Source organism: Electrophorus electricus, chromosome 18, assembly GCF_013358815.1.
Source record: "Electrophorus electricus isolate fEleEle1 chromosome 18, fEleEle1.pri, whole genome shotgun sequence".
NCBI lineage: Eukaryota > Metazoa > Chordata > Actinopteri > Gymnotiformes > Gymnotidae > Electrophorus > Electrophorus electricus.
The window spans coordinates 3704190-3719189 of record NC_049552.1 but is presented as its reverse complement, the minus strand read 5'-3'; the positions used below and the strand labels follow the sequence as shown (position 1 = coordinate 3719189).

Here is a 15000-nt window from a genome sequence, read left to right as displayed (position 1 = left end):
CGGCTGCCCTGCGGGAGCAGTACATCGGGAGTGCTGTTGCCCAGCACTACCAGTTCCTGCCCCACCTGTTCAGCTACGCCGCGCAGCCACGCAGCCTGTACCCACAGAGCCATACCCTCATCGGCCAGCTGGTGGCAGCAGAGGAGCTGGCGCCGCTCGGCACGCCCATGCTCGTCGAGGACGGGTGAGCGCCGCAAGGACCGGCTCCATGGCACCACCTACTGGAGCTCACGGTGCACGGCAGGCCGTGGCACCGCCCTGGGCCTGGCTATAATGCGGCTACAGTATTTCTAATCTTTTCACACGTCTGCAGTAGTTTTTGGAACGCTTGAAGTGACACAAGCATGTTAATGTGTCGAACTAACGATTGTCAGAATTACGTAATTTCATGTTTTTATTCCAATCACATTTCTGTCTTGGTTTTCCTCTCTCTGTTCCTCCTCCCCATCCTTCTTCTCATCTGTCTTCTGCTTCTGTCCATCGGTCACTTTCCTTCCGCCTCTTCTGTTCTCTCTCTCTCTCTGCCAGGTACCGGGTGAGTCAGGTGGAGCTCTTCGCTCTGCTGTGCCGGCTGGCCGACGAGCTCCTCTTCCGTCAGATCTCCTGGATCAAGAAGCTGCCGTTCTTTTGCGAACTCTCCATCGAGGACTACACCCGCCTGCTGAGCTCCACCTGGCAGGAGCTTATCCTGCTGGCCTGCCTGACCGTCTACAGCGCCCAGATCCTGGGTGACCTGGCCAGCGTCACGGACAAGTACACGCCGTCTGACAACGAGCTGCAGGGGTGAGCCACTGTTGCGGCCGCGTCGGTGCGGCGTGGGGAGGACTTACCGCCGGGGGCGGGGGGGTGGACGACGCACCATGAAAGAGTTCTTTGCTGGAACACTTAAAGATTGTTAAAACAAGTGCTATAATGCTCTTGTGACCCTCGAGTAGCTCGTGACCCTTTGTAGCTTGAGTTATAGAGAAATTATGAAACTGGAGATAAGAGATTTTTGTCTGGTGTTTGATGATTGTTGGAGTGTTGACCTGGGTCACTGGGTATACTGGGAGTGAACATGTCTACCAGGTTAGATCTCGATGGGGTGAACATACAGGGCAGGGATGGTCTGTAGAGACCTGCACTTAAACGCCCTTAAATCATTACAGTTGGCCTCTTCTCTATGGTTCAGCTAGTTGTAGGCATTTGTGATTCAAAATAAAGAGAAGTGTGTGTGTGCTTGTTTGAGAGTGTGAGAGAGTGTGTGTAGGAGGCAGAGTGTGATTAGGACAGACAGACAGATGGTAAAACAGTGTTGTGTCTTTCTCTTTCTCTCTGCTCTCAGATGTAATGCACAGACAGGGTTGTGGTTTAATGTGTGTGTGTGGTTTAATGACCAATAGGTCAAAGGTAAAGGTCAGATGTCACCGGCGTCTTTCACACACTTTGCAATTAAGCACATTAAGCTACTGCCGGATAATTATCGCAAAGCACTTTGATGGCGGAGCGTTTGCAGGAAGCGGTACCATTTTGACTATGCCTCAGTGTTGATTTTGGCTTCACACCAAACACTTCCTCTGACATCGGTGGTTGGCTAGCACAGTGTGTGCCTGTGTGAAAGACTATCCGCATCTGGAGCAGGTGTGTGTGTGTGTGTCCTTAAATTAATGTGAAATCGCCGGACCCTTTCCCCTGATCCCCTCCATGGATTTACTGCGATGTGATGCATGTTGGACACAACCGCAGGGCGTGTGGACCTGCTTGATCTCACTTGAAATGATGACCTGCTGTCAGGGAGGGGAGCCGGGAAAGGCCAGGGTAGATCACGAAGAGGTGGATTCAGAGCCTGATAGGGGAAGTGATGTAACAAATGAGTCCAGCTAAAGCTGTGCCCCGTGTTTGTTACACGAGCGCTGTGTAGCGTGGGAAGGAGAAGGCTTGGGCTGTATTCCGACTCTCTTCCGACCCTCCTCTAGGACAGATCAGAGGGCCGTGCTGGAGCTCATGAAGAGCGAATGAATTTGACAAAGTGAAACCCATAATGGTTCACAGCGTTTCATTTTCTCCATGTTAGTCTCCCTGACGTTGCGTAACCCGCAGGTCTCACAAGGCTGGTGTCTTGACGCACAAACCTGCTTTGGGTTCTCATTGGGTGGGCTTGGTTTTTGAGGTTTCAGATCCGGTGTTGAGAGATAAAGGCAAATGGATTTCCAAAACATTCTAATAGTTGCTAGAAGTGTGGATAAGATGCCACGTACCTGCCTCATCCTCTTATTCAAAAACTGCCATAACTGAAAACTGAAAGGTGACTTGCAAAGAAAATTGCTAAAATAGCTTCTGTTTGTGTGTGTGTGTGTGTGCGCGTGTGCGTGCGTATGTGTATGTGTGCGTGCGTATGTGTATGCGTGTGCGTGCGTATGTGTATGTGTGCGTGCGTATGTGTATGTGTGTGCGTGTATGTGTGCGTGTGCGTGTGCGCGTGCGTACAGGTTCAGTGAGGAAGGCATGGAGGTGATGGAGAAGCTGATCTACCTGTTCCGCAAGTTCCACCAGCTGAAAGTCAGCAATGAGGAGTATGCCTGCATGAAAGCCATCAACTTCCTCAACCAAGGTAACGTCAGCAAACTCCGCCCCGTACCCGTCTTAGCTGCGCCTACCACATGCGCCTTAGCCTCTTCCCCCATGAAGAAGAGCTGCTCTTTCTGTGCCACCCATTAGCTCATTAATATTAATTAACATCATTAAAATATATTCGCATGTCCGTGCTCAGCCTTCTTCTTTGATGTCCTCGTACGCCATCTCTTTAATCCTTAGTGCCGCTTAGTTCCTGAAGCACGAAGACTGAATGTCTTGCTCTGCATGGTAAACGTGGGGAAACGTGACGGCTAATGAATTGAGATCTGATTCAGCGCAGTTCTTTGTGTGATCACGCTGCCAGTGCCGAGGGTGTGTTCGATAGAATCGTCTCTGACCTGCTGCCCCTCTGTATGTGTCTGACTCCGCTCTAGACATCCGTGGACTGTCTAATGTGGCCCAGTTAGAGCAGCTTAACAAGAGATATTGGTACGTGTGCCAGGACTACACCGAGTACAAGTACCCCCACCAGCCCAAACGCTTCCCAGAGATCATGATGTGTCTGCCAGAAATACGCTGCATTGCAGGTAAATATGGGTGCTCTCACAATATATAGGAATGACTAATGTTGATTTGCCATTTTGACTAAGTAATTTCTTTTGTTTTCATCATATTGGTTTCATACAATTAGAAATGTCACTTTTAATAAAATGTTTTACAAAACATTTCATAAGATTAATTATAATTTATTTTAAATTTGGGTAATAAGATCATGGACACATTACAAATCTTTAAAGGACTGTGCTGAAGTAATACTTTCAAATGTTGAAATTTCATGATGTTGCAAAACTGCGACTGAACCGACTGTCGAACTGAAGACCCAGTAGCTTCCTCATGTCCTCACTTGTTCCAAAAACAGCCATTTTCTTGGCCACGATCTCACTCTTCTTCTCCTCATATTACAGGGAAGTTGGTTAATGTTCCTTTGGAGCAGCTCCCCCTGCTGTTCAAGGCAGTCCTGCACTCCTGTAAGTCCAGCCTGAATAACCACAGGACAAGCTCCTCCCCCTGTGTGACAAAGGGGGCCACCCCTGCCAACTAACCCCGCCCCCTTCTCCCTAGGAAACAACCCTCCTCACCTATGTATGCACGGGGGCGGGGTGTCGGAGGTTGTTTGGGGGGGGGGTGTGTGAGGGGGGGGGGGGGTTGGCTTTCTGACTCCACCCCCTTCCTCTCATGAATGTGATTAGCAGCTATTTTATACTTTTTTTCCCCTCCCTCTATTTATTACCAGACAGAGCTGAATGTATACTGATCCACTCTGCACACAATGCTTCTGTTCGTACGGAAATGCACAAAACCCTCAGCGAAGTTTACACTCGCCAGTCCGACTGCAGAATGTGACGGTGTTGCCACTGCTAGGATTAGATTTCCTGACAGGTTTTATTTCATTTTCTTTTGGTAGGGGCTTTTTTTTTTTTTTTTTTTTTTTTTTTTTTGCCCTTTTGCTTATAGTCGCAGACACGTGATGAGCTGAAACGTGTCGACGGCCTCAGCGAGATGGGCGGTTCTGTCGCCCTCTCTCAGCTCAGGGTGGCACAGCTCCTCTCTGTGCCAGGGTCAGTCCTGCACCTCTGATGCTGAAGGCACAGCGCTTTCGTCTGTGCCAGGGTCAGTCCTGCACCTCTGATGCTGAAGGGCTCTTTTGCCATGTGTGTGCTGCCCACAACACTCTCCTGCACAGCACAGCACAAGCATTAGGAGAAAAGCGGTCAGTAGGCACAGACTCTGCGCAGAGGACAACACCAGTACGTTCCACTATTGCAGATCAAGACTGGGGCTTGATATCGTTTTAGAGTTTTTGACCCCCTTCTTCCTTTCGTTTTTTCTTTTGACCACAGCGCTGTGTAAAGTTGTCAGGGAGTGGGCGATCTGCCCAGCTGAGGGGTCGGTACATGTGTGGGAGCGCGGGGCTCGCGTCCAGCAGCAGCCGGCGCGCACAGAGATGCATGTTCTGTAAAGCGGTTCGCAACAGGGCCGTTCCGTTGTAGTGCAGAGCCGCTCGTTATGCAAAGTGTTTCCCAGCGTTGGCGATTTTTTGCACCAATTTGATAGGCTGCGTGTGAAGTGTCCTGGCGGTTTGGCAGCTGAATTGCTTGTGATGTTGCGTTACAGGAGGACGGTGAGCGTTTCCGTGCAGTGGTGTGTGCGTGCGCGAGTGCGCGCGCGCGCGCGCGTGTATCTCTGTGTCTCTGTGCGCGCGCGTGCTGCTGACTTCCTTGTTCCGGCCTTGGCCTTAATGCTAATGTTTCTCCCCTCCAGCTGGACTGATTGCTCTTGAAAACAGGGTAACGTTACCGATTTATTAGTTCAACTCAGACTGAGCTCAGATATCACAATGATGACGTAGGTTTCGTAGTTTGTAGTTACTGGACATCGTAGGTCCTTTTATAGGTTGTGCTTTGTTTTTCTTTATTTTGGTTGGTTCTTTTTTTTCAATTTGGTTAAGAGGGCCGTGTGTTTTTAAAGGGTGTTTATGGAGTGATTTTTTTTTTATTATTTTCAAATGCCTGATAGGAAAGAAAGCAAATGTGAGTGACACATTAGTTGGGCTCTATGGCGCCACCTGGTGCGCCTTTGGGGAACATCACTTTTGTTGTTGTTGTTGTTCTCTTTAAAAAGACGTCGCGCAATGTGCTCATTCAGACTCTCGGTTCGAACATTCCAAAAATCGTTAGATATGCGTCGAGTAATGTTTACATATTTTGCACCAGACAATGACAAACTGGGGGTGCATGCCAAAGATGCGTGTTTAGCTTGGTAATACCCCCCCCACCCCCGCATCCCAAGGCCTCACGTGCGCAGCTAAATCTCAGTGGTAATGTATTACAGCCTTCATAAAGCCTTCATGAATGCTGCGTTAACGAACCGTGAAGCTAATTGCTGTTTATTGCATGTACCTCTATGTTACTGAGTAAACACAGGTTAAGAAATGAGGAAAACGTGTTCGTTTCGATTCCATGTTCTTATCGGCGTCTATGAGCAGTGGCATGAAGCCTGTGGTTAGCATGTACTGTATTAGGCCATAAGTTAAGCACCTCTTCTCCCTTCTACTGCCTCAGGTCTCACTCCGTTGTCATTTGTATTTTCTCTGTTGTTTTTTTTTTTTTGATGAATCGCATTCAGTGTTTACTCACATAGCTGTTGGGCAAGGTTTTTTTCTTCCTCTTTTGTGTTTGTTATGGAGTGAAGGCCTGATGTATTTTCAAATGCTCGGTGTCAATTTGTCATTATCAGAGGTCAGTCCGAACTGGCTTCTGCAAGACATCGTCGACGCTGTCGTTTGCGCAGGTCTGAGAACGTGGCAGGTTTGACACAAGATGCAAGACGCCCTGTCACATCTTCAGTCTTGCTGAATCCAGCCATCTTTTTTGTGTGTCACAACAGCTCCCACTGAAAATGAGTTAAAAAACAAAACACACACACACACACACACACACACACACACACACACACACACACACACACACACACACAATTGAATTCACACATCAACCTTTCCCAAATGTGACACTGTGCTGTTTTAGCTCTGTTTTCATGCTGTTTGAAACGAGGTCTTTATCTGTGCATCATCTTTTGAGCATGTATATTAATGTGTAGCTCCTAACCAAAGGGCCTGTTTGTAGATCTCTTCAGCACAGTGCGAGGCAGCCATATTGAGATGCAGAGAGACAGGCTCAGGGATGTCTCTCTGAATCTCAGGGTTAGCTCCCTGAATCTCAGGGATAGCTCTCCGAAGGTCAGATATGGCTCTCTGAATCTCAGGGATGGCTCTCTGAAGTTCAGATATGGCTTTCTGAAGGTCAGGGATGGCTCTCTGAAGCTCAGATATGGCTTTCTGAAGGTCAGGGATGGCTCTCTGAAGCTCAGATATGGCTCCCTGAAGCACAGGGATGACTCTCCGAAGCTCAGATATGGCTCCCTGAAGCTCAGGGATGACTCTGAAGTTCAGATATGGCTCTTCAAAGCTCAGATATGGCTCCCTGAAGCTCAGGGATGACTCTCCAAAGCTCTGAAGCTCAGGGACTTTTTCCAGTTTTCTTTTTCTTTTGTTTTTCTAGCGATGAGAAAATGCATGCTCTGCTAGAAGCCTTTCTAATCTTTTCATCTTTTGATTGATGTTACAGTTCTTCTAGGACACAGTAGGGAAATTAAAAGGTAGGAGAGTCTTTGGAGTTTTATAAAGGCAATCTTTACATCTTGTTTAGCTGCATTGAAACTGGCTCTTCCAGTACTGTAGCTACTTTGAATACCCTCTCCTTCCATTTATATACTACTGAATGAAAACTCAGATTCATAGAATTCACAGGACTGTAGATCTGGGTTTTAAGTTCTTTTTTATATATATATTTTGGATTTTGAATTGTTCTCCCAAATGACGTTCATTTCTTGTTTGTACTTTTTTTCTTTTGCGATTTCTACATTGAAACTACCTCTTTTGTGTCATGTTGCGTACTTTCATTAACGAGTAGTGTTTCTCAGTATTTATTGGTTTCATAGCACCATTTGCCCTATTTCAGTTGTGTCTCTTATAACACTGCAGTATTGGACATAAGAACTTGGACGTAAAACCTCTCTCCACAGTCACTGAATCGCGTGGTCTGTCCATCTCCTGAAGGTGTTTTCATCGACTATGGGCCGTAGCTACCGTAGCTAATATCATTAACCGCTCCGTGCAAAACCTGCATTTTATTACGTCTGTTCTCATCATGTTTTTTTTTTCTCAGTGCAATTATGACATCTTTCTTTGAATGACCAGTATTATATTTGTTGTTGTAAACACTGTTTTGTGAATTATTTTCATTAAGAATGTAATTCTTGTCATAACTGACTTTATTTTGACCACTGCTGTTTACAAAGGTTTTTTTTGTTGTTGTTGTTGTTGTTGTTTACCCACTGTAATCACTGTAACGCTGTGACACTTTTCGGCCAATCAGTTTTCTTTTGCTTGATTGTATACGGGTATACTGATTGGTTCCTGTAAGACTATCAAAAGTGCTATCAGTTTTACATAAAGAGTTAATAGCTTGGGAACTAATCTCCTTGGAATTATTCAAGGGGACACTTTAATAAAAGACACAATGGTGAATGTTGGGGCTAAAATGAACCAAATGGGGGCTGATGAGGAGGTTAATCATGTAGCTGATATCTCAGGGAATAGACACGCTCCTTAATAAGAATTCGCAGAGACGCTGGAACAGTGGTATCGTAAAAGAGGCATCCACCTGTAAAACTACTAGCCCACCGCACTGATCGCCATCTCATGTTACGAGTATGATCACGGATGCGCGCGGGCCTCGACATGGCCGCCGTACTGTTCTCAGCTTCAGGTCTTCTGCTGCTTTTCTGTTTTTGGTGCTGTCCGAGGTGCGTTTCCTAAGCTATGTCACTAGCCTCTCCCGTCTGCCCCCTCTTACTTTAACTACCTGTGGGGAAAAAAAAAAGAAATGTGACCCATACGTGTTATGAAAGCATGTGTAGAATGTTTTAGGACTTGAAACCAAATAAATGTGAATCTTATGCAACTGTGAAACTTTTACTGGTGTGTTTTGTTCATTAATGTTTTGAACAAAGGTCTTTTTATTAATTTTGATCAGTTTGAAGTATAGAAAATAGAGAAAAAGAACAGGACAGCCAAAAAGGAAAGGAGAAAAAAATAACCAACAAAAGGGTCAGCTCAGAAACACCCCAATATCATCACTGTTACGGATCCGCAACGTGTCAACGGGCAGACACACAAAAGTAGCTGAGCTCAATCACAATAAGAATAATCACAATAGTGTTAATAACAACAGTAATTATGCTGCTCATAAGGTCTTATAACCCAGTATGCATGGAGTCCCATTTTGTCCATATAAGTAACAACAGGCTGCTAGACAAGAGTAAAATCTTGAGCCTTCACCTCTTACAGTATAGTGGATTTTTTTCTAAAATCAAATAGTACATTAGATCTTTAGCCCAGTGATTAAATGTAGGTGGGGACTTATCTTTCCATTTAAGCAGCACAGGTCGGCTTGCCAGGTGGATTGCAAAAGCTATCGTACCTTTGGATGACGTATTTATACAAACATCCTGTGACATCACTCCAAACATCGCCACTAGTGGAGAGGGCTGAGTCAAGGTTTCCAAAGCTCCTGAGAGGAAAATGAATATTGATTCCCAAAAGAAAGTGAATTTGTGGCATGACTACCACATGTGTGGGAGGGTGGCTGTTTCTGTTCTGCACCTTACACATGGGGTCAATATTGGGTGAACATTTTGCGAGTTTTACTTTGGACCAGTGTAGATGTTGGACAGTCTTGAACTGCGACACAATATGTCTTTGTCAAATTGAAGAGTGATGTGTTCTATGTAAGACACCTTCCCATGATTCCCCAGATATCTGCATATCTAAATTCTCCTCCTATTGTTGTTTTAATACATTTAGAGTCTCCAGATTTTCTGAGTTAAGCATCGAATATACTTTGCCAATTATATTTTGAGAGTTCATGCTGATTTCGAGAATAAGGTGGGAATAACGTATAAGGTGGGAAATTGGGAGTATTTTGATGAAATAAAACTACGGAGCTGTAAATATCTGAAAAATTGTATCCAAGGAATATTACAATTTTTGCTGAGCTGTTCAAATGAAACAAAATTGTTATCCATAAAGAAATCCATTACTGTGGAAAAACCATTGTTTGCATATTCTTTAAAAGCCCTGTCAGTCAATGAGGAGGTAAACATGTGAGTCCTGTCTATGGGACTGTGTACTGAGGGTTCTTTAAGTCTGAAAGCGTATCTAAAATGGGTCCAAATTTTAAAGGAGTGCTTCAGAACTGAATCGGCCATATATGCAGATACAGGCACAGGAACACTTGACCAGAGGAAAACGGATAGTAAAATAGAACCGCATGATTCTCTTGATCATCTGGGGATTCGATCCAGTATAACAGCGACTGTATATTACAGGCCCAGTAATACTGAAGATTCATGTAACCAGTGTCTTTGCAGCATTCCTTTACGAATTCTAGGGAATTTTTTTTATTCCATATGAACTCATTAATTAATCAATGTGCATAAAAAAATGATTTTGTTAGAAATATTGGAATGTTTCAGAAGAAAAATAGAAATGTAGGTGTTGCGTTCATTTTAGTAATATTCACTGTGCCCCCTAAGGATAAGGGAAGTACATTCCGTCTCTCAAGAGTTTGTTTCATGCTGGTTATGATCGGGGGAAATTGGCATTATAAAGATCCTTAAACGTTGTTTTTGCTGGTGTTTTTCTGCACAGTGTTTACATATGCGCATCAAAGAAAACACTTTATTAATGAATGAATGAATTCCCATTTCTCGTAATCTAACGCATCAATAGCGGATGTTGTTTTTAGACCCCCACTCTGACTGAATTGATATTATTTTGACGCAACCTTAGGTCAAGCAAACCAGTCAGCAAATTCTGGGCTGCCCTCATGGATATGACCTTGACCCCATCTGACAGCACCGCTGTCCCGAGCTTGTTATTGGGGTCGAATGTTATCATCCACGCGTAAACAAACGCGCACTAAGTGACGCCTCTGAGTAGGAGCTGCATCTGTCCACCTAGTGCTTCAGAGACTGAAGAGTGAGTCGGCGATGGCGTCCTGGGCCTGCCGAATAATATTTATGCAGCGATAGCTCCGGTTCACTGAACCCCTGTGGGCCCACCAGAGTAAACAGAAGTGTGACAGAGAGTGACGAGTCACTCCGGGCCTCTCCGACTGCGTCGTTCGAGGTAGTGCACAAGCGGGGCACACACCTGGGCAAATCTGGGCAGTTTTGAGAGCTGCGTCTCTGAAGGCGTGTTCAGTCTGTGGTGCACGTACAGTTTCTGAAGAGCCGATGGGAAATGACACAAACGTTGCACCAGTTGTGCATTCCTTAAGCCAGAGTTGAATCGTGTAGAATAGTCCCTCTGTAAAACTTTTCAAAACCTCTTCAGAGTTATACCTTTCAATGGAAATTATACAAGAAAGTAGTTTTGATGGCTCACAATTTAATAAACCCTATTAGTAAATCCCAGTTAATTTATTTATGCCACTATCAACTGTCTCTGGGCATTTCACTTGGTTATTGCAAATTATCATTTTTTAAAATGTGTAAATATTTATGTTTTTCCTTTCCTTCTAATTGTTGTTATTATTAATTGTTTACATAAACCAAGATATTACCAAATAATAAAAATGGCTGTAGTAAAAATGATAAAAGTAATAATAATAGATGCAATAGTTGAGTGGTGGCAGCTGCAGCTGCTTTGCTGTCTACTGTAGAATTCTTCTAGACTTGACACAGTCTTCTGTATTTGTATATAGTGACTAGCAAAGGAGTAGCAAACCATGATATTGTACTACACTTTTTGATGCCTGGTATGTTGATCTGGCGTCTATGAGTAGTGTTTTTGTTACACCAGTCATAACAAACCCAGATGAAAAGTTCTTCAGTTGTTCAATAAACATAATGCAGAGATTTCTGTTTTCACTCCCATTTTTATGGTAAAATTCTATACTGCCTGGGGAAGGAGACCTGCAGATCTGCGGTAGTTTGGCTGCCTCGCTTGTTTGGGATACTTAATGTGTGGTTTTATACACGGCTGCTGGAGAGGCGTGTTTGGAGTTCCAGCAACCCCTAAAATCTAAAAAAATGCCTATGAGGCAACCCATAGCAGTACATCATTTTAGATTCATTTCTATTGTCTTAAATTATTTAGCTCAGTTTCTACTCTTTTGTGTGCAAGATGTTTTTCATGTAACTCCTGCCTCCAATGTTTCCATCACAGATGACCGGTAGACAGGATACAATTGAAAATACTCTTTAATGAAAATGGCAAAAAGGCAAACATTTTGTGAGGGACAGGCAGAGGTTGAGATGATTGTACTTAAATTTGTATCAACTATCTCTGTCTTAACTATCTCTTTGTAGGGGAGTATAAATCACAGGAAAAGATCCTTGTAACTCAAGTAGTCAAAAAGTTCTCCATATTTTTGTAGTGAACTGTGGCCCTCAATCAGAAAGATCTTCTTGGGACAGATGTAATAGCGAAACACTTGGTTTAAAAGGGTCTCCAAAGCCTAAAAAGCATTTGGCAAACTAGGATAAGGGAGCAGTCTTGCAACCCTTAGATAACTGAATGACTGCCTCAAGATGTGTAGTCTGGCCCTCATCCAGTATGATCAATAATGAAGTCTGCAGGGTCTGGGAGGGTCTTGGAGGGCCTGGGAGCACGAGCTTACCTGCAGGAGAACGGCACCCTAGACACCACACAAACACAGCAGGAGTGAATGAATTTCTGTGTTTCCTTTCTCAAATTGGACCACAAGTACTTTTGAATGCAGAGTTCTCTCCACGCCTGGATGGACCCTCCGTATTGAATGTTTCCTTAAGGGTGGAAAAGACTATCCATCATTGTAAACAATGACAAATCTGCTAGTGAACTTTCTTGAAGACATCAACAATCATGCTTGAAATAGTGAAGGGGCAAAAGGAATGCCACAGGGAATAACTTTAATACTCCACATGTCCATGAGCTGCACTGAGGTCTTCCACTCATCCCACTCTTGGATGCAGATCCGATTATAAAAACCTCAGAGGCCTAGTTTTGTGAAATCCTCATCTCCGTGGAATTGCTCTGGTGATGAAGGATACTGGAATTTAACCAATTACTGAGCTGCCAGTATATAATCGATAAATAGGTGAAGGCCATTATTCCTGCTTTTCTACTAAACAGCCTGCATTAAGTGGGGGAGGTTAAAGAATGAATAAAAACTTACAGAAGAGCTTGACCGATATGTAATCCCCCTTTGCCTTCGACTCAGGGGTTGGCTGAATAGATCTTGGTTCAAGGAGGAAGCATACCCACACGGAGACTTTGCTACTGAGTGCCAGGTCAGTGTGGCAGGCTTGGAATGACCTTAGATTTGCTGAATACATTTTTGAATCTGGGTATGCAGAGGGAATGAATTGTTGTTTGGAAGGGGGAGGGCTCTCAACAGAAAGTTGATTGCCAGGTTAATAAACATGAGAGTAAAGCTGGGGGACAAGCTCTAGTTTCTCTAGAAGACCTGGAGATAGAGAGGTTGTGCTTGCGCTAACCAAGGAAGGCCTAGTATGATGCTCTGGAGTGGGGTACAGTTTGTGAAAAATTATAGGGTTTGTGAATGAGTGGTTCCTACCATGGGTTGTAATCCCACTATCTTACAGTCCACTGCACAAATGTTCATAGGATCAGGCAGGGAGACAGTGGGAATGAGGAGCTCGCAGACTAAATCCCTGTCAAGGAAATTACCGGTTGCTCCAGAAAAGAGGGATATAGAGGAAAATGGTCCATTACACAATGGGGACAGTGACGTGGCGACTGAAAATGGCATGCAGGGGGAATCGTCACGCCAGGGGTTTTACCCAGGGGCCTCAGTGGAGGAGCGGGACAGGAGATGTGGGAAGTTTCTGAGCACATGATCTCTCTCTCCACACACTAGAGAGCCAGCGTGTGTGTTGGCGTTCTTGGGAAGCCACTCGTGCATGTCCCAGTTGCGTAGGCTCCAGCATTGGCTCTGCTAACTTTGAAGTAGCAAATGAGAACTTGGCTGTTCCTCTTTGTTCCCTTAGGAGGTTGTCTAGTCTCACTGCCATGTTGATAACTTCCTCTAGAGAAGAGAGACTGTTGTGCCAAGCCACCTCTCTTTGTACGTTCTCCCGAAGCCCTGTTCAAAAAAGGATCCGGCATGGTAAAATTGCCATGTTTAATCTCAGCAGGGCAAACAAAACAGAGAAATAAGGCGTGTAACAGAAGCTGGATTCAAGTGACGTTTATTGTGGGCCCGTCCATTACCACCAACCTTTATACAGTGCTTAGTCAAAAAGCCAGAAGGTAAGAGGCATAATCAGAAAAAAACTGCAAAACTAACAGGAACAAAGTAAAATCAAGTGAAGCACGGCAAAACCCAGAATGTATGACATGCACACCGAATCAGAAATACGCTGCTAATTATGGAGGTAACTGAACAATGGAGCCAACTAGCTAATAGAGCTTGGGGTCTGATAAAAGAAAAGTGTAGATGCATTTTTAAACAAGTAAAATATTGAAAAATACTACACACCTGAACGCAGGAGTGTATATACACGCAAGATTACACAGAAACAAGAAACGCCCGATGACAGTCAATCAAGAGTACAGAGAGACGAACAACAGGATGAGGGCGGAGACAGAGAACTGAAAACAAAACAAAGAGCACATGGTGCTCATCACCATGGGAACCATGATGCCAGAGGGGGAGCTGTGGCAGAACCACCTTTCTCATTCTACAGCCCATTCTACAGCCTACCTGGTAAGAAGCAAAATGATATTTGCTACCTTCGTGTCGTTGGTAGTAGCAGAAGATAAACAGTGAGTGAGTCAGAGGGAGTGGTGATGCAGAAGGTGTGCCATTAATCCTCAGGCGGTTGAACTGGGAAGCTCTGAAGGAGGAGGACGACCTCTAACATGGTGGCGCTTAAACAGGGGTGGGGATTTGAGGAATAGGTGAGAGAGGGCATGACCCCTGAATAGTAAAATGACAGTGGTGAACTGGTAAAAGTGGGAGGAGCCAAGGCAGTTCATTTTGGTAAAAGAATAGGGTAATCACATTCAGAGAGGTTATAGCTGTTGTATGCATAACTAATGAGTATGATAATTATGATAATCTCCGGGTAATTTATAAAGCGCTGTTCCTTAGCAGTTGGAAGGCTGTGTTGGGAAAGAAACTGTTGCCACTAATAGAAAAACTCACCTGAGATGTTGAACTACAAATCTATTCTTTACAAGGATTGTGACAGTACAATTATAACAACTGGAAGGTCAAAATCTCTTATAAACAGCCAAAACAAAAAAGCTAGAATATAAGATGTTGAGAAGTGTGGATGTGACAGTCATGTTAATAAGAGGAGACAAAAAATATAATAATTCAAAGCACAAACAGTGCAAGTTGGAGGAAGTAGTGTGCTCCATATCTCCTGGTAGAATCTCCCTTATCTTTACGGACAATAGAACCAAGGATCCCACCAACGTAACGAGTTCACAAGCGTCTCGTCTGTTTCACTATAAAATTGTTTCAGATTGATTGTGCAGTGTGTCACCACACTGTACAACAGCCAAGTTCTTTGTAAGTGCAAAGGAACTGGACTGTCCAAAATAAAATAGCGTCACTTCCTGAAATGAAAATGAAAGGCAGGAACTGCTCAACACAAACTGTGTCTTCGTTTTTGGCAAAACAGCTTCCACCCACTTTCTCCCTTCATTGAGACACTTTCCCTGCGCTCGAAACACCCCCCAAAAGTGCTATAGCTCCCTAAAAGTAAAACCTAGACCCTAAAATAAGCCGCATTCTATGTATCCAT

At 44.3% G+C, this 15000-nt stretch overlaps 1 protein-coding gene across 2 annotated transcripts in view; it reads left to right on the top strand.

Annotated features, from left to right (window-relative positions):
- nr6a1a (nuclear receptor subfamily 6, group A, member 1a) overlaps positions 1–3701 on the top strand; it is a 19924-nt gene extending 16223 nt beyond the window's left edge. The window contains exons 5-9 of one of the 2 annotated variants that reach the window (XM_035536315.1): positions 1–184; positions 529–783; positions 2469–2590; positions 2988–3140; positions 3519–3701. The exon at positions 1–184 is cut by the window's left edge and continues 26 nt beyond it. In XM_035536315.1, coding sequence (XP_035392208.1) covers positions 1–184; positions 529–783; positions 2469–2590; positions 2988–3140; positions 3519–3655 — 851 coding nt within the window. In that variant the 3' untranslated portion in view covers positions 3656–3701. The remainder of the gene's footprint in view (positions 185–528; positions 784–2468; positions 2591–2987; positions 3141–3518) is intronic. The other variant, XM_035536316.1, reaches the window with a different exon arrangement.
- The last annotated feature ends 11299 nt before the right edge of the window (positions 3702–15000 follow it).